Source organism: Archocentrus centrarchus, chromosome 19 (assembly GCF_007364275.1).
Source record: "Archocentrus centrarchus isolate MPI-CPG fArcCen1 chromosome 19, fArcCen1, whole genome shotgun sequence".
Taxonomy (NCBI): domain Eukaryota; kingdom Metazoa; phylum Chordata; class Actinopteri; order Cichliformes; family Cichlidae; genus Archocentrus; species Archocentrus centrarchus.
In genome coordinates this window covers 14665031-14685448 of record NC_044364.1, presented here as the reverse complement: position 1 = coordinate 14685448, position 20418 = coordinate 14665031, and the positions used below count along the sequence as shown (strand labels likewise).

Sequence of the window (20418 nt, the reverse complement as noted above, 5' to 3'; positions counted from 1 at the left end):
TGTCTAACTGCACTGTGCCAAGTGTAAAGTTTGGTGGAGGGGGGATTATGGTGTGGGGTTGCATTTCAGGAGTTGGGGTTGGCCCCTTAAGTTCCAGTGAAAGCAGCGTAAGGAGCTTCAGCATACCAAGTCATTTTGGATAATTTCATGCTCGCAACTTTGTAGGAACAGTTTGAGGATCGCCCCTTTCTGTTCCAACATGACCGCTCACCTGTGCACAAAGGGAGGTCATTAAAAAAAAAAACATGGATGAGTACATCTGTGTGGAAGAACTTGACTGGCCTACACAGAGTCCTGACCTCAACCCAATAGAACACCTTTGGGATGAATTAGAACGGTGACTGCAAGCCAGGCCTTCTTGTCCAACGTCAGTGTCTGACCTCACAAATGTGCTTCTGGAAGAAAGGTGTTATAGCTGCAAAGGGTGGGCCAACATCATTTTAATCCCATTTGCGTGTTAAGGTAAATGAATGAATACTTTTGGCAATATAGTGTATGTTCCCCCTGAGGGTTTTCTCGGTGTTCATTACCTGTCTGGTGTCTCAAATGGCAGCATTTCAGTTTCAAGTTTATCAAGTGTTTGTTTCAGATGTGTGGGTCACTGTGTTTTTCATTTGACGTCATAGTTTCTGTCGAAACACCTGTTGCATCTTACACATTATGCCATGGCTTTAGTCTATAAAATCCATGTTCACATAATTTATGGTTACCAATTAGCATTACATTTCTAACAAACTCAGCCACTGAAAGATATGCTGTACATACAGTGGGTACGGAAAGTATTCAGACCTCTTTAAATTTTTCACTCTTCGTTTCATTGCGGCCATTTGCTGAAATCAAAAAAGTTCATTTTATTTCTCATTAATGTACACTCAGCAGCACATCTCGACAGAAAAAAACAGAAATGTAGAAATTTTTCACAAATTTATTAAAAAAGAAAAAATGAAATATCACATGGTCATAAGTATTCAGACCCTTTGCTCAGTATTGAGTAGAAGCACCCTTTTGAACTAGTACAGCCATGAGTCTTCTTGGGAATGATGCAACAAGTTTTTCACACCTGGATTTGGGGATCCTCTGCCATTCTTCCTTGCAGATCTTCTCCAGTTCCGTCAGGTTAGATGGTGAACGTTGGTGGACAGTCATTTTCAGATCTCTCCAGAGATGCTTAATTGGTTTTAGGTCAGGGCTTTGGCTGGACCAGTCAAGAATGGTCACAGAGTTGTTCTGAAGCCACTCCTTTGTTATTTTAGCTGTGTGCTTAGGGTCATTGTCTTGATGGAAGGTGAACCATCGGCCCAGTCTGAGGTCCTGAGCACTCTGGAAGAGGTTTTCTTCCAGGATATCTCTGTACTTGGCCACATTCATCTTTCCTTCAATTGCAACCAGTCGCCCTCTCCCTGCACCCCCATAGCATGATGCTGCCACCACCACGTTTCACTGTTGGGATTGTAGTGGGCAGGTGATGAGCAGTGCCTCGTTTTCTCCACACATACCGCTTAGAATTAATGCCAACAAGTTCAATCTTCATCCCATCAGACCAGAGAATCTTATTTCTCATAGTCTGGGAGTCCTTCATGTGTTTTTTGGCAAACTCTATGCGGGCTTTCATATGTCTTGCACTGAGGAGAGGCTTCCGTCGGGCCACTCTACCATAAAGCCCTGACTGGTGAAGGGCTGCAGTGATAGTTGACTTTGTAGAACTTTCTCCCATCTCCCTACTGCATCTCTGGAGCTCAGCCACAGTGATCTTTGGGTTCTTCTTTACCTCTCTCACCAAGGCTCTTCTCCCACGATTGCTCAGTTTGACTTGCCACAATTCTGTCTCTGAGCTCCTTGGGCAGTTCCTTCGACCTCATGATTCTCGTTTGCTCTGACATGCACTGTGAGCTGTGAGGTCTTATATAGACAGGTGTGTGTGCCTTTCCTAATCAAGTCCAATCAGTTTAATTAAACACAGCTGGACTCCAATAAAGGAGAAGAACCATCTCAAGGAGGATCAGAAGAAATGGACAGCATGTGAGTTAAATATGAGTGTCACAGCAAAGGGTCTGAATACTTATGACCATGTGATATTTCAGTTTTTCTTTTTTAATAAATTTGCAAACATTTCTACGTTTCTGTTTTTTTTCTGTCATGATGGGGTGCTGAGTGTACATTAATGAGAAATAAAATGAACTTTTTTGATTTTAGCAAATGGCTACAATGAAACAAAGAGTAAAAAATTTAAAGGGGTCTGAATACTTTTAGTACCCACTGTATATATCACACATACAGAAAACTGCTAAAGGTTTTTTTTTTGGTGTAATTTAGCTGATATTCATTCAAAAAGAGTTTATATAAGCACATAAGCTGCATGTGGGGAAATGAGAAGTCTCCTTTGTTTATTTTTTCTTGAGAAGCAACAGTTTATGACTTTAAGGGAATGTGATGTGGTTTAGAAAATATAGCGCCCTTAGCCATTTCAACAAGCCCAAAGGACTCCTGCTGCTTATCCTTTGACCCAAAGACAGACATTTGTTTTATGTCACATTGTCTGTTCATTGGCTTTCATTGACATCCTGGTCATATTTTGCAGTGGCAGACATTGGAATTGCAGCCCTCCCTGCAGCTCTGGATCTTGTTGAACATAAACTTTCTGAGTCTGAGCGTAAGAGGAGGCATGCGAAGAAAGATGACTACAACATCGAGGTGCTGCTGGCTGTTGATGACTCGGTGGTCCGCTTCCACGGCAAAGAACATGTCCAGAATTATGTTCTGACGCTCATGAACATCGTAAGTCTCTTCTTACACAACTAGCCTATGAGATTCTTTTCAACTATTGCTTGCTTTCAGTCTCAACATGAAGCATTTTTAGAGTTGCAGTGTTGACTAATATGCATATTATTTGGTCTAAGAATTCCATAAATTGTGAAAAGTTGAGCTTAGTTTCACACTTCAAAGCGAAGACATGAAATTGCAATAAAACAAAAGTTACAAAAACTTAGTAAACAAGTTATAAAAATTTGAAATACAGTAGATTAATACCAGTATAGTCAAAAATGTGTCAGATCATTATTTCAGTCTGCAGCAGGGTTATAATAGTTTTGGATTTTACATTATAGTTTAGTTTTAGTTAGTTTTTACTTTTTTTTCTTTAATTCAGTTAGTTTTAATTAGTTTTCAGAGTGGTTTTGCTCGTTTTTATTAGTTTTTATTTTTGGTTTCATGCTTAGTTTTAGTTAGTTTCAGTTAGTTTCAGTATTAGTTTTAGTATTTTCATACCTAATCAGGTGCAAGATTCAAGGCACAAAAGTGACTATTGTGTAATGAAAACTTGACAAAAGATACAGTTTAAAGAAATATATTCAACAACCAACTGTTCACAAGACATGCTAAATGTGTGTAATATTAAGGACACACATGAACATCAACAGGGAGAAACAAAGAAAAACATGAACTCCCAAACTCAATAAATTCTACAATAAACTCCACAATAAAGTTCAGCATCAGTGCAGTAGATTAACAACAGCTACATGTGGTGACAAAAACAAACTCTTTGAAGGAGTCAAAGCTCAAATCCAGCTGCATCCTGATGTTCTCACCACCTGAAGCTGCTTCTGTTTTGGAGCTAGCTTGGTTAGATGCTGCTAATTAAACCTGCAGGGTCTTTGCGGCCTCTGTACATAGCCTACGGAACTTGCCGACCTCATGTCCACATTTATGCTTGTGTAGCTGGATTGTGAGTGTTAATTACCTTGTGGTCGTGTGCAGGTGTTTGTACTCAAAGAACCTCCATACGGGACTCTGCCGCTTTCTCGGCAGACCGCAGCTATTACTTTGCGGACCAGCGCGGTGAGCGCACGCACATGCGCACTCACACACACAGTTGTCCTGTGGCGCTCCCAGCTTAAACTCGGAGAGCGGAAAAAATGATTTCATATCAATCCACAAGGCTTAAAAAAAAAAAAAAACAAGTAAATGAAAGTCAGCTTATCGATAATTTCAGTTAGTTTTAGTTAGTTTTGTAAACTCGCAATTCAGTTTTAATTAGTTATCGTTTTTTCCTTTTAATTATAGTTTTTATTTATTTCAGTTAACGACAATGTTTTTTCAATTTCAGTTTTCGTTATTTCGTTCGTTTTCGTTAACTATAATAACCCTGGTCTGCAGTCATTGATATTTGGTGGTTCAGATGTTTGGGAATCACGTGCACGTTTGGCAAGGTTAACATGGAGAGCGTAGCATCAAGAGCCCCATAGAGAACAGAGAAGGCAAGAATGATGACAGACAAAGACACTGATTGAATCAGCCATAGCATAAAAAAGAGGAACTGGAGTGGAGATGGGTTGCAAAGCAGCTTGCAGGGGCAGCAGCAACAGATGTTCTGTGCTGATGTACCAGGATTGAGATTAGGCTCGACTTCTTGGCCTGTGCTGGGGAACAGAGCGTCTATGTGTTGGGTCATTTGTAATTAATCTGTAATGATAACGTTGTCAGCTAGGTCTCATTTAACATTTTGCCTGGTAAAATAAAGGTTTAAAAAAAAAAATCAGTCTGCAGACAGTATCAACAATCATAACAACTAAGAACCTTAAAATAAACAATATGGCATTTTTGTTCAAAAATGATTATTAAACTGAATTTTTATCAATGCAAAAATAGTGTGTGTGTATATATAAGTTGTGGAGATACTTTTTCCTCGTTGTCCTCCTTTGATATCAGAATTCGCCACACTTTTCCCCATGACCCCCACTCTGTCGCACTTGATGGATTACCAATAAGAGAAAGGGAAAAGAAACTCTCAGCTCATTCATTATGGGTTCCACCAGCTCCTACCACCATAATCTACTTATTGAGCCCAAATCCCCCAAGTCAGATTTTCACAGGGTGCTGGTTTCACTCTGTAACAGTTACCATTCGGACCCTGCATGGTGGTCTGATTAGCTGCGCTAGACCAATTAGAAAGTTGACTGGGAGCTGTTCAGGGCAGTCATGGAAACCAATGCCAGAAGTCCACTCACACTGCCAAGCTCTGCTTACATGGAATGATGTGTTTATTTAATTAGGATATTATATTCACATTCCATTCCCAAACGTCTTCTTTAGAGAGAACTATTTGACTTTTAATGACTTTGGCTGATTATACTGTGAAGTGGCTGTAAATGTACTCTCTGTAACTATCGGTCCTTGGTGTCTAGTGCTCTCTGATTAGCACTTAAGAGTATTTCATATCACAGGCAGGAGCAGTGAAATTGAGGAAGACCTTAAAGCTAAATTTGACTGAGATTTAATGTGAAATCAAATCAAGTTTTAAATGTAGTATCCATATACTCCACTTACCATTGATGAGAGAAACGAGCAACTTGGTGAAAGAAAAGTGCCATTTAAACAAACGAGGGTCAAAACTCTTTGGTTCCACTGGTAAGCCACAGGCTTGCTGTGTCTGAAAGTGCTCACTAAAATCCCTCTGAATCCCTGGTCCATGGCTGCAAAACGTGTAGTACCACCTGGAGAAACTCTCCCTGAGGGATTGATTACTGAACATCCTGTCTGCACAAAGCCAAGGTTGACTGCCGAGGTGCCTGCTACACAATGGCCGTGTTGTTTAACCATGGACCAGGTTTTGTAAATGTTGATGTGATGCTGTACACAAGCCAGAGACACCTAGTGCATTTAACCAGCAGCTGCTACTCTCATTTTTAGCCACAAGAGTCCCGTTTCAGTCTGCTGTGTGCTCCTCATGGCTTTGTAATTATCCTGTGGTAGAAGTTTTTGCACAGATCTGAGAAAAAAAAAAAGAATAGCAACTTTAGTGTTCACAAATGTCATCACTTTATGCCAGTATATTAATTAGTCCTCATTATGACCTACTATAAACATATATATAGTACAGCGTGCAGGTCAGCATAGACCAGTCCAAGAACCTCTATTGTAAAGAATCCAAGAGAATTTGGGGTCATTCTTTACAGCATGCATTGACCTGAACGTGCTTCTGTGAATGGGATATTTGCTTAAATTCTTGGGTGCAACCCTGTGTCCCTGAACAAATTTGGACTTCAGCTGGGATAGCCTTTCTTTGGTGACATAGCTTTTGTTCAGCATGGTCATAATTTTTACCTGGTCAAAGCGTACTGACACCCAATTGTTGGCTTTTTTTAGCAAAGAAGTTGGACTCCGTAGTTCTGTTTGCAGTATCTGGAAAGTGGAAAGTTCTGCCTTTTATGAGCAGACACAAGACAACACGCTATGCTTCTAGTGTGGAGATCATGATGAACATAAATGTACATAGTAATAAAGATACTCTAAAGTTAAATTTACGCATACACATACACGCACACACAACCACACAAAAATAATCTCTCTTTAAATTAAAAAAAAAAGAGAGACTTTGTGAAATGAAATTAAGAAAAAAATCTGATGCTTTGACAATGAAAGCTTTTACCAAGTCTGTGCCATCTAATTGCTTTCTATGTTTCTTTTGTATCATGTTGGCCATATGGGTGACTGGTCCTTGCAGCTGTTTATACTTATGTACTGTTCTGTTTTGGGGATTATTTTCATGACAGCGGATCTGCTGTTGCATCATTTCAATTATTGGACTTCACTTCAGGGCTCTTTTAAGTTTCAGTGTCCAGTGAGACCAATCATCAATGACCTTTTCTAGATTGGTGCGGTATGCCATTAGGAGGCAGGAACAGGCTGAGGAGTTATCAGCAAAATGGTAAATGGCAGTTATATAGCACTTCTCTACTCTAAGAATTCAAAGCACCTTTTTACTACAAGTCTCAATCAGCCAATTATACAAGTGCTTTTATTTAACATTCCGGTGTGGAGCTTCCAAGGGGAGAATTTGGAATTAAACCAGAGACCTCTTGACATGCAGTCAAATGCTCTACCACTGATGTATACCCACAAAGAAAACATATAAGACCAATAAAAGCATCATCAGTTTTTTTTTTGTGACCAGCAAATTATTAATAATTAATAACTATGAATAATTTAATGCATCAAAATTTATTATCAGCCTTTATTTCTACCAGATCTTTAAAACTATGGTTTCAATGTTTTTTAGCTACTATACTGAAAAAATTTCAGGCATATTTAAAGAAAAGCATCCAAAAACAAAGTGAATGTGAAGTTAGCACATTCTCCCTGTGGCTATGTGAGCTTTTTTTCTCCCATAATCCAAAGACATGCATGTTAGATTAATAGGCTGTAGGTGTGAATTTGAGCAGGAGTGTTTGTTTGTCTCTATGCGTTAACCCTGTGCCTCTCGCCCTGTGTAAGCTGAGATAGCTCCAGTAACCCCCATGATCTTGAACTGGATAAGTGTAAAATTCTCAAAATACAGAGGAAAGGTGTTTCAATGCTTCCTTTATTACCTCCTTTAGGATACACTGATAATAAAGGGAAACAAGATAATGCCACTCATAATTCACTGTGACACAGTAATCATGCCATAACTTGCTGATAGATTTTGAACCTACCAACCTTTGGAAGCCTAAATACACAGATGAACCAGGCAGCAACAACTTCATATCTAGAAAATAAAATTGTAAATCTCTCTCTGTATACAGTACCAGTCAAAAGGGTTACCATAATACAGTTTGCATTAGTTATGTCTAGAGACAGGCTATAACAAAGTAGAAATACTTTGTTATTGTACTTGAGTAGAATTTTCAGATATCTGTCATTCACTTGAGTATCTATTTTTCTGGCAATTTTTTACTTTTACTCCCTATATTTTAACACAAATATCTCTGCTTTCTACTCACATTTTCAAAACAGGCTCATTACTTTGGGTTTGGACATTTGAGGGCAGTTATTATTAATAAGTGCCATCAAACATCGATTTGATGGAAGGAACAATAACACATAAAAGACAATCCTATTGTTGGATCCATCACCAGTGCTTATTGCCCACAAAGAGATGCATCATTCAAAGCACTATACTCAGGGGTTAATGTGGGCTGTATTTTTTAGTACAGGTGTTAATAAGCTGTGGCTGAGGTACTTCAGCATGTAACTAGCACTACAGAAGAGGAGTGAGCACAAAGGGAATAACATTTTTTTTTTTTAACCAGCAGGTCATTTCAAATGCAACGTTTCTAACAACTCAACAAATATTGTCAAACACACAAACTGTTTCTGTGCAGAAAATGTGTCTGCTAGCTAAAGCACTGGTTAGTTTGAAGCACTGTCTTGAAGTTTACTGTAATGCACTGTTGTTGGATTGGTGCAGAGTGGCTGTGGTGTTCATGGGCAATGATAGATTACATCAAGCATGATGATGCTGATTAGATTTACTCAACAAATTCTACCTTTATACCAGCTTTATACTGTCTAGGGGTTAGAAATTAGTCACGATAACTCGTGCAACATCTGCTTATATCTTGTTGAATTCAGTTGGCTAAATCCACAGCAGTAGATCAGCTGATCACAGACTGTCCACAAAAGCTACTTGGACTCACAAAAGAAATTAAGGTGACTTGTGTCTATGTAAGTGATTCTTTTCTCCATGCTAAACCACCACAACTGATTGTAGAGTTCCCACACCTGCTTTAACCACCAACTATTCTCATTTTCCTGTTTAGGTGTGGAGTCACCCATTTACAATGTAGGCAACACAAATAGAGCTTGTTTGTTGTAATTTCCTTTGTTTTTCGCTGCTTATGTTCTACATAACAGACATTCAAGCACATACATCAGAATTTAAACTTAAGTTCAAATAAAGTTTGTATTCCCTTGCATTATATTATATTAATATGATATGAGGCTGAGTTAGCTTGGCAAAAAAAATTGCTGGTAGAAAGAGCTACTTTTTAATTTACATTAATTAAATAATTTACATTTCAAAGTCAGTACCTTTTCACTTTTACATGAATAAAGACAGTGACCAGAGATTTTTTAACACAAGTATCTGTACTTCTACTTCAGTGAGAAATGTGTGTATTTTTGCCACCTCAGGTTATGTTCATTGCTATATTGCCAGCCTTGAGAATGATTATTAATTAGATTTAGTGACAGAAGGCCTGAATAAAACCGAAAAATACACCGTTGATATGAGTGGACAGGATGACAAACCAATGACAATGTGACAAGCATTTCATATCATTGCACAAGCTATATTTCTATTTATTTAAAATTATAGCCTTGGTAATGATGTGGTATTTTTCACGAAGGTTCTCTTTTATATTGGGTCTTTTGTTAAAAAACCCAATGAAAAGATGCTGGGCAAACTATCTTGTCTATCTTTGTGACACTGAAGTTTCAATGCAGCAGATCCACCTCAATGTCATGTGCTGTCATATTATGAAGGAGCCTAGTGTAAGTGCTGTTGGATTATTTGCAGACTCTCTTCTCTATCTTTCTTTTACTGCATTGCATTTTCTACTGAGGTCAAGAAATAGTGGTTAGGAAAAGGATAGGAGCTAATTTAGTTAGACTGTTCAACTACAGCAGAGCTGTATATTACTGGGGAGAGGATTAGGAATTGGGGACAGGTGAGGTGGGTGTGGCACGCAAGTGACTCCAAAGAGAATGGAAGTCTGAGGACATCTGGTGGGTGGATGCAGGATGCAGGAGTGAAATATGGAATGTAAACAGGGTTCAGACTAAGCCAAGAAATACTTTCAGCTTTTAACTTAAAGTAAACCCACAAACTATTTTATATTGAGGCAAATTTCAGGCTCTTTAGCTTTTGTGAATCTGATTGGTGGGTTTGTTAGTTGCTCAGGGATGTCAAACTAATTTGTGGGCCACATACAGCCCACTTTGATCTTAAAGTGGAGTAGTTTTTTTCCACTGTAGCTGAGCACTCAAGGTGCTTTAAATAGCATGTTTGCATTTACCCATTTACACAAGCACTGTTTTCTACTTTGAAGAGCTTTCTATCTAACATTCACATTGAGTTCAGTGTCTTACCCAAGGATACTTTGGCACTCAGAGTGGAGCAGCCAGGAATCAAATCACCAACCTTCCGATTAGTAGATGACCTGCTCTAACACCTGAGCCACAGCCACTCCAAGGGTTGGACCAGTGAAACACCCCTTTTTGTCAGTGTAAATAAGTTTAACTACACATTTAATCCCTGAGATATCAAGAAAAGAAGTCCAAACAGTATGTCTCAGTTTTTCTACATGATAAAGAAATGCTGCTTTATTAAATGAAGGAAAGCTGTCAGCATGACTCTTTGGGCATAAATTATATGGAATAAATGTGTAAAATTAAAAAAGTTCTGGTAGCTCATTGCCCCAGTTGTCTCGTAATAATAAAACAGATAATTTTTTTTTCTTGTTTGTTTTTCTGTGGACCCATTATAAAGTTCTGTAATTTGTTTATTTATTAGTTGATGATTTTAGTGTAGTATGAATGGCCATGGTAGAGTTATTTATCCGTAGGAAACAGTTCACATTTTCCAATTTCTTCCAGTTGGTCGGATTGGAGTCTTTGCCGGCCTGAGTCTGGCCCCTGAGCCTTATGTTTGACATCCCTAATTTACAGGCTGCCAGTTTACACTTGTTAAAAATAAGCAATTCTTTTCATATGCTGATTAAAGTTAGGCCACATAAACCAAAAGTAAATTGTTTGATTGAGGAAAAAAAAAATTTTTTTAAGGCATTTTGTCTTTATTAAAAGGAAGCCGTATATTGTTAAGACTTCTAGCATGATATCATTGGCCTAGTTTTTCAGACGATTGGAAATCATGTTAAACTTTGAATTTCCAGTAGACACTTTAACTAAACCATTTATACAAATAACAAAAAAAGGAAATCATCTCATTTATGCCCACATGCTGCCTAGTCTCTCAAGTATAAATGCATCATCACGGCTATACTTAGACTCAGCAAAGTTACAGTGGTGTGACAACCACATACTGCACTCATAAGATTATTATTAGTGGCTAGCAGTAAGATAGTTAAAGCACTGTTGACAGGAAAACAAAGGAGAATTCGTCAGATATTGTTCTCTCAGAGTGTTTCTGAACATTTGCTTTGTAACCATGTCTTGTTGATTAATAAAACTAGACTGGGTGTAGACCTGTCATAGAGTAAACAAAGAGAGACTCAACAACACAGACAGGATGTAAACTGATAATTGCTCTGGAAACCAATCAAAGAGCAGTGGCAGGATGGTTGGAGACACATGAATGAAACAGAAGTTCAAAAAAGTAATGTGGGGACACATGGAGTTGCTTTTTATCTTTTCAGTCAAGCTTGTTTTAACAATCGCAAAAACAGAATAAAAATAAAAAATAAGCTGCATATTGTGCCTTTAGAAGAAACATTCAATTTGAGTACTTTCAATACTAGGTTTGCTTCGGTATTACAATGAACTTCAGATCTACCTTTTAAAGCAGAGAGACTAGTCATACTTCGAGAAGATTGTAGTTCAAGGCCAAAATATATGCTGAAATACCATTTCATCAGGTAGCACTTTAGAATATTGTAACTCATATCAGTGGTGATTACTGAATTCCCCTGCTATGATATTCACTTATTTTGCACTGAGAAAATAAACATACTTTTTGTGACTTTGGTTATAGGAGCAGCTTAGCTGTGAGGATGAGAGTGCTCGTTCTCAGTAAAAACTTAGGTGAGGGAGGCAAAGCTATTTTGCAAGCTTGTAACATAAAATACCAAATTTAATATAAGTCTGTCCCAGCCAGTGTCAACCACATGCTTTAAATTTCCAGTTCTAGAGCAATTTTCCCTGAAGTCACATGGAGTAATATGAAGCCAAAGTGCTTATTTTTTATTGCAATCCAAAACTTAAATGAACAATGTATGGAAAAATAAATATCCACTCCCTGTTTTCCTCTGAACTTCATTTAATAACCACAAAGTGAAGGAGATGATTGACTTTATGAGGCTCAGAATGAGTGCTGACATGTAGCGACCATTTGATGAAAATAAAACACACTCGAGTGGAAATTGGGCTTGGGTTTTGAATGGAATCCTAGCTTGGTCCTGGGTTATGCATCTACATACCACAGCATTCTTATAAAGCCAAATAGCAGTTCACATATTTCTGGGTCAGGCTTCTTTGCCATTGCATAACAGCACTAGTTTCACTAAATAGTTGCCAGTCTAAATAACATATTTCATCATGAGTCCAAGTTTGTCGTAAGAGATTAAAAATGGTTTGAGGACTCACTGCCAGGCCCTGCACCTCAGACATAATTTACTAATTATTTATCTTTATTTGTACAGCACCAAATCACAACAACAGGCACCTCAAGGCACTTTATATTGTAAGGTAAAGACCCCACATTAATGCAGCGAAAACACCAAAAGTCAGATGACCCCTTATGAGCAAGCACTTGGCAACAGTGGAAAGGAAAAACTCCCTTTTAACAGGAAGAAACCTCGGGAATAACCAGGCTTGGGGAGGGACAGTCATCAGCCACAACTGGTTGGGGATGAGAGGAGGTGGATGTGACAAAAGACACACTATGGAAGAGAGCCGAAGATTAACAGTAACTAATGATAAAAGGCAGGGTGGCATATAAACATATAGAGAGTAAAAAGAGGTGAGTGAAGAAGAAACAGTGCATCACCGACAGCACCCAGCAGCCTAGGCCTATTGCACTGTAACTAAGGGAGGGTGTGGTATAGCCCATTAATAGAGATTAAGGGTTATCAGCTTTAAGGTGCATGTTTGTGAGTTATACCAGGGAGTCAAGCACTTCTGATGACTGAGATTTTATTTTTCAGAGACCCCACAGTATCCAGATGTGATAATCTACCTCTGTGGGAGTTTAGTTTAGGTAGTGCACTGTAGTGGCATGTGGCACTGAAGATAAGAGTGGAGAAATTGTATCCTTAAACTTAGTTCCACCACTTCCAGAAAGACTAATACTGTAATTAAATGTATTCCCCCCCTGCTGTGTAATCCTATATTGTAAATTTAAAGTTTATTAAGAAATGATTAGACAACACTGTTAAATGTTCAGTTTCCATGCTATATGTCAGAACAAGATCTAGAGTGTCATTAAAGTGGTGGGTGGGCTCATTTACATTTTGAGAGAAGCCAATTGAATCTAATAATAGATTAAATGCAATGCTGAGGCTGTCATTTTCAGCATCTACATGGATGTCAAAATCACCCACTATAATTATTTTATCTGAACTTAGCACTAAATCAGGCAAAAATACATCATATTAAACCATATGGATTAAGACTGGGAAGGCAGATGAGCAGATACTTTTGGTAATATAGTGTACAAACAGGGACTTAGAAGAGAGAGAGATCTAATGTATAGCAATCCAATTCAATTCAATTCAATTTTATTTATATAGCGCCAAATCACAACAAACTGTCGCCTCAAGGCGCTTTGTATTGTGGGTAAAGACCCTACAATACAATCCACATTTGGTTGTTTTACTCTTTTTTCTTTCTTTGTGAATTTTTATACTTAAATCATTTTTTACTGATTTTTGGTTTGTTTTTTTTTGGGGTAGTCTGGGAGCAGACACAGTCTCATTGAGGATGGGGTTTTTTAGGGATTACAGGAGGAGAGAAGCTGCAGAGAGGTGCGTAAGACTGCGATTCAGCTTCCCAGTATCAACCCTGGATAGTCACATTTTGAGGGGTTTAATAAATTTGGCCAGAGTTCTAGAAATGAAAGCTGCTCCATCTAAAGTGGGATGGATGCTGTCTCTCCTCACAAGACCAGTTTTTTCCCAGAAACTTTCCCAATTATCTATAAAGCCCACATCGTTTTTTGGACACCACTCAGACAGACTGTAATTTAAGGAGAACATGCGGCTAAACATGTCACTTCTGGTTCGTTTGGAGAGGAGACCAGAGGAAACTACAGACTCTGACATTGTTTTTGCAAAGTTACACACCGATTCAACATTAACTTTAAGGCCCTCTGCTTGACATAACTTGGTGTCATTACTGTCAACGTGAATTTATTTATTTTTTTACAAAATCTACGCCTATCATTAGCCAGCAGTTTCAGGGTTCCTACTATTTCGTCTGCTGAGAGGAGGATGAGAACTAACTAAACATTTGACACACTGAACAGGAAAGTGCGGAGAGGGACAGATGAAGAAGCCATGCTGTTTGTAACTTGGCTAAAAGCTAAGCTAATAGATACCTCAGTGAATCCCTAAAGACACATTGAGGGAATACTATAAATATAATTTACAGGGGATTCAGCAGAGAGTGTGTTGAGAGGCAAGAAAAAAATTAAGTCAGAACGCCACCAGAAGGTTCACAGCAAACATAAATGGGACATAAATCAGACAATGAGAGAATCAGTTTGATCAAGTTTAATGCAGTTCAGTGGTTTAAAATGGATGTTTGCTTCTTTTACATGAAGCAGGATGATGTCAACTAGACTTTGAAAACTTTAATAAAGTTTAATCAGTAAAAAATATTATTTCCTAACAGCACAAATGATTACAAATGTTTCCTTAACAGAATGGAAAGCAGTATCAGCATTTGTGAAATATTTATCAAAGTCATATTGTTTACCTGGCTTTAAGCACCCTCAGAGTAAAGCATCACAAAGTTGTCAGCAGTGTAAACAGGAGGACATAGTATACAACTGGGAAAATAATAATTTTATTCCCTGCCTACTTTGTAAGTCTCTATGTTTTTATGGTACTTTCATTTTAATCGAGAGAGATAAAATATCAACCAAAAATCCAGAAAACAAACATATTACATAAATTGATTTACATGTCATTGAGTGAAATAAGTATTTGATCCCCTACAAGCCAGTCAGAATTCTAGCTCCCGCAGATTGGATTAAAATCAGTCAACTAGTATTCAGATACTCCTGATCTCAACTCATTATGTTTATAAAGCACGTCTATCCACAGAATCTGTTTCTTCCATTGCAACCTCTCCACCACCATGGGTAAGACCAAAGAGCTGTCAAAGGGTGTCAGGGGTAAGACTGTAGACATGCACAATTCTGGAATGGGCTACAAGACCATCAGCAAGAAGCTTGGTGACAACTGCTGGTGTGATTATTTGGAAATTTAAGAACTATAAAATGACCATTAATCGCCCTCAGTCTGGAGCTCCATGCAATATCTTGCCTCATGGGGTGAGGATGATCATGAGAAAGGTGGTGGATCAGCCCAAAATACATGGGATGAGCTTGTTAATGATCTGAAAGCAGTTGGGACCACAGTCACCAAGAACACGATTGAACCTCTAAGTCACTGGGAAAAAGTACTGTGTTCAAATGAAACCAAAATTGAGCTCTTTGGCATCAACTTGACCCACCATGTTTGGAGGAAACGAAATGCTGAATATTACCGAAAGAATACCATCCCCACAATCAAGCACAGAGGTAGAAGCATTATTCTTTGGGGCTGTTTTTCTGCTGAGGGTACAGGAAGACTTCACTTGAGGGGCCAATGGACAGGGCCATGTACTGTAAAGTCCTCAGACTTCAATCCTATAGGAAATCTGTGGAGGGAACTGAAGCTTTGTGTTACCAAATGGCAGCCAAGAAACCTGAAGGATTTAGAGAATTTCCGTAAAGAGGAGTGGGCCAAAATCTCTCCTGTGATGTGTGCAAACCTGGTGACCAACTATAAGAAACATCTTACCGCTGTAGTGTGCAACAAGGGTTTCTCCACCAAAGTAATTTTTTGGTTGGGGATCAAATTCATTCTGACATGCAAATAAATATATAACTTTTATGTAACAATTTTTTTTTTGTATCTTTGGTTGATATTCTGTCTTAGAGACTATTAATTTCTCTGGAAGTGAACAAACTTAAAAATTCAGCAGAAGATCAAATATTATTTCCCCCCACTGTACATTTAAATAATGTCACTCAAGAGAAATGAGCTTCACTTCTTTTTTTGACATTTGAGGACTCTGATTTGCATAATTAGAGCAGCCGTAATTAAGTGTTTAGTAATGCATGGCAATTAAGGTCTTCTTGGAAACTTCTGAAGCTAGAGAGCAAACCAAAAGATATTGAAGATATTGCTCTGTACTGTAATGGTCAGTTGAAGGTCCTGCCCACCCTAATTTCAGCTTTTTGGACTTTAGTCGAAGCTGTGTAATTTTCTTACTACACTCTGTGCCAGCAGTCTGTGCTTCTTTAAAGTTCTGTCTTAAAAGCTGCCATTTAAGTGATTGTATTATATTGGCCTTTGGGTGTTCAACTTAATATCACAAGCCACTTTCGTCATAAGCACTCTGTACCTTTTTTCAATCAGATCACTGACATATGCTGTTAATTTCCTTTCAGGTTGATGAAATCTACCACGATGAATCTTTGGGGACGAACATCAACATTGTCCTTGTTCGTATGATAATGGTGGGGTACCGGCAGGTGAGGTCTCTTATTTTGTTAATGTGAAAACGGATTTCAAATGAACTTTGGAGGTGAAGATATTTAGTGCATTTTCTCACTGTCTGCGCTGTCTGTGAAGACACCTGTGATTTGAGCCTTTGTGATACCGCCTGCAGGAAGTGACATTTTCAATTGTGTTCAACTTTATTTGGAGTAAAAACAAAAAGCGCTGAACTGTCCACTGTGACTCGTGAGAAAATGGCAGAACGCCAGCAAACCCTTTTACACTTTTCAGCGAAAAAAGATGTAATTTCTACTGAATGAAGGCTTTACAGTATGTGGCCTGAAACAGTATTCAGCAGCACTCCACCCTAAACAAAAGTGGGAGTTAGAGGTGTGGGTGCTTAGAGAGGTTAATCCACTGAAGGCTTAAGTGTTATGCCTTTGTACAGATTTGAGAGTGGTATTATCTTTCTAACTAAGCAATAAGGGGATTTTTTTTTTTTTTTACCAAAATGTCCAACAGTTAACTTATTGCTGAGTCAGGTGGTCCATTTACAGTGCACAAGCCTTGCTGTGGGGCCTTTAGCAGAGTGTGATTTGATTATACTTCATGTGGTCACAAGAGGAAAGTTTTGCTTCTCACAACAGCCTTTTTTTTAATCTTTATTTAGTGGTTCTTGAATTCTTTCTCCTTAAATTTCCTTCAGGATAAATAAGGAGCAGGAGAGTGAATCAGTCAAAGGCAAAGAGTCTTTCTAGTATTCGACAGGAGAGTCGCAAGAGAAGCAGGAGACAAAAGTTGAGATTTGAATTTGATCACTGAGACAATTTTCTAATACACAGGCTCATTTATAAACAGGTCACATTTAGTTATGAAGCCGTTACCTCAACATCTGATTTTTTTAGGCAATAAAGATGCACGATGAGAAAAACAGAGAGAAACAATATCATTTTAAGATCATAAACTGGGTTCAGGCTCAGATGAAAAGAGGGCTATTTCTCAGATGCTGAATTTTAAGTACAGTATAAGAATAAGAAATTGGTCAAATTCTAATATTAGTGTTTAATTTGACTTGGTTTCAAAACCAAGTCAAATTAAACCTTAAAGTTGATGCTAAAACATATTAAAGCCCAGACAACCTGTTAAATGCCAGTACACAGCATATATATTTAATAAATATATAATATGCAAAAATGGTACATAATACATAAATACTCTACAATAGCTCAGCCACATCTGGCTTTCTTTAGTATAATGAATGAGATCATGCTGGTTATAAATACCATCTAACATAAGAACTAGAAACAGACCAGCTCCTGTGTTTTCAGTTTACAGAATTCTATATCAGTATGGATTTGTGTTTCTGTTCACCTCTTGCCACTTAATGTCAGCTTTGTTATATTTACTTGTTATCAGCCGAATGCATTATAATGAGGTATGACATATAAACTGTAAATGTGGGGGTAGACACTACTGAGTCATTTGCTTTACACGCATATGTATCTGTCCACAAGTGTCATCTTATCTACACGTCCCACTGATGTTGCTTGGAGACTGGGCATTTTTATTTGGCCTCTGTTTGTTTGCCAAAGCAGGGAGATGCTGTTTACCCAGCACTAGTTAGATGAGCTCCAACATGCTCTGTGCGTCGCCAGCCCTGCTTGCAGCACCCACCCCAAAACAAAGATAAATGTTTTGCCACTTCCTTCTGGGTGCCTTCATTTCTTCTGCCCTCAAACGCTGTGTGTGTGTGTGTGTGTGTGTGTGTGTACTTTTTTTTTTTTTTTGCATATTTTTTAAACAGGAAACATTTCCAATTTTAAGAAGTGTCCAAAAAACAGTGTTTTGGAAACGTGTTGGGCCAGCTTGAGGTGTCAAAACAGCCTCATTGAATTTGCTGTCCTCATGATAATATTGAAGAAAGCCGTTGGTTCAATAGTTTCAGCTCGGTCATATCTGGCAGCCAGAAAAGCCACAGAATGTGATTCACAACATTTTCAAAATTATTTAACCAGTCAGTGACCCCTAATGCCATAATGCCATGATTTTGCCACATGAACTTTATGAGTTGTGAAGAAATTTAAATAATAAGTGTGTGTGTGTGCTGTTGCTGCTTAAGCCTTTAGGTTTCTGCGTGTTCGTTTCATTGAACAGGAATGACAAACAACGGAATAAGGAGTCCAATTATTAAATTTAATAAAGCCATTTCAAACAGCTTACAGATTAATCTGGTTCAGAATTGTCGGAGCTGCCTGATGCAGTCAGTGCTGCTTCACACAAGTCTGACACCGCTCTCTATCTTACTTCAACTTTTATACACAGACTTGACACAGTTACACAGTTATTGAAATATGCAAGCATGTAGCATGCTTATCAGTTCCTTCTTCTGTGCCCTTCACTGTCGCCTGTTAACGGCCTCATCTGGGTCCTGTAGACACAAAACATCAGACCAAAACACACATTCTTTTCCAGTACATCATCAGCATGTGATTGTGTTGTTTCTCTACTCTGCAGTCTTATTTCTGTCTCCTGTACAGTGTTATTTCAACACCTTCACCTTGTTGTGAAGATTAATTCTGCGATATGCTACTTGATGCTATATTTCTATTTGAATTGTTATATTTATGGTATGTCTAGTGAGCAGCTTATTTACACTTCTCCCTTCAGTTGCAAACCTATTAACTGTTCCATCCAATTTTATTTGAAAAAAGTAAAACTAATACCTGTAATCCTAAAAGTTGCCATTAGGTTTTTCTAACAAACAGCTGCTCCGCTGACTCCTGTTGCAGCACCTTTTATTCTCCGTCTCGTTCTGCAGACACAGTCATGAGTACTTGAGCAGGAGAAGAGGCTCAGATGAAGTTGATGAATGTGGATGTTTTGTTGTTCTGTGTAGGCATTTTGCAAATGAGAGTACATCCACTGAAGTAAAGGTTTAAGGGTGATGAGTCTTCTTTCATCTGAAAAAGAATGGAGCCTTGTTTAGGGGCCCGGCAGGGTTATCCTATATCAGACTCTGAAAAGAAAAATGAAGTTTTGTTCCTGGTCCTCTTCATTCTGCAGTCTGTAAGCCTGATCGAGCGTGGCAACCCATCTCGCAGCCTGGAGCAGGTGTGCCGATGGGCCAACACGCAGCAGCGCCGCGACCCTGACCACGCCGAGTACCACGATCACGCCATCTTCCTCACAAGGCAAGATTTTGGTCCCGCAGGTATGCAAGGTACTGTATTTTTTCTCGATCGAGGCCTGTGCAGACTGAGTGCTGATATCTGCTTCCATTCTCAAAGGGGTTGGCTTCAAGTCTTGCCCAGGTAAGGTCGATGGATATTTAAAAGTGGGAGCTGCAGCTTGTGAGTTCTTGAACCAATTCTGCAAACGGCGACCTCATGGGAAAATAATCGCTAAGTTGCTTCCAAAACCTTGCTGACTTGACATTGATGCCACCCTGGAAAAATGAAAAATTTAGATATTGAAGAAGGTTTTTGGCATGTAGAGAAAAAACAGAAATATTTGTCAGTTTGCCAGTTATGTAAACTGTTCCTCTTCTTTATACTCAGTGTTGGAAAGCTCACTTAGAACTTTTCTTTACTTTCAGTAGCTTATTCGCAATCCAAATCTTACTGTACATGTATGCAGTAATTTTGCAGGAGATTTATGCTATACATGTTGTTCTCCTAATTTTCACCATACCTTTCTTCTTTTCAGTCCTTCAAAGCAAAATTTGAAGTGAACAGACAGACCTGCACAAAACACTGGGTCCTGAATGAACAAACATCCTCTGTACTCACACTCAGTATCTTACATTGACCTGTGTATGTTTTTAACTTTTATAGAGCACGTGTCATGTTTTGAGGAGAGCCTGAGGCTACCTATTTTGCTTGTCACACCTCTGGGTGTTGCCATAGCTGCAGTTGTGTTGTGTTCATAACAAACTCAGTTTCTATGGCACCTTGCGCTAGGTTGGGCTGGACCGTGTGGTGTGTCTCTGGGTCACGAGCAGACCTCACACATTCTTGTCAAAGTTTAGCGGTGAGATGGTAGATTTTATGTCCAAACAGGTAATGGGGCTGTTGGGTAAATAGAGTGAGTTAATGGAGCAAATGGAGATGCTAAAAGTTGTTTTACATGGTGTCATTAGGTGATATTGAGTTTGTCG

General features: G+C 38.6%; 1 protein-coding gene across 1 annotated transcript in view; it reads left to right on the top strand.

The window, feature by feature from the left end:
* The window catches only part of adamts14 (ADAM metallopeptidase with thrombospondin type 1 motif, 14), a 63108-nt gene that overhangs the window by 20602 nt on the left and 22088 nt on the right, over positions 1 to 20418 (top strand). Inside the window, exons 4-6 of the mRNA XM_030754710.1 lie at positions 2579 to 2775; positions 16214 to 16297; positions 19326 to 19473. Of these exons, the coding sequence (XP_030610570.1) occupies positions 2579 to 2775; positions 16214 to 16297; positions 19326 to 19473 (429 nt within the window). The remainder of the gene's footprint in view (positions 1 to 2578; positions 2776 to 16213; positions 16298 to 19325; positions 19474 to 20418) is intronic.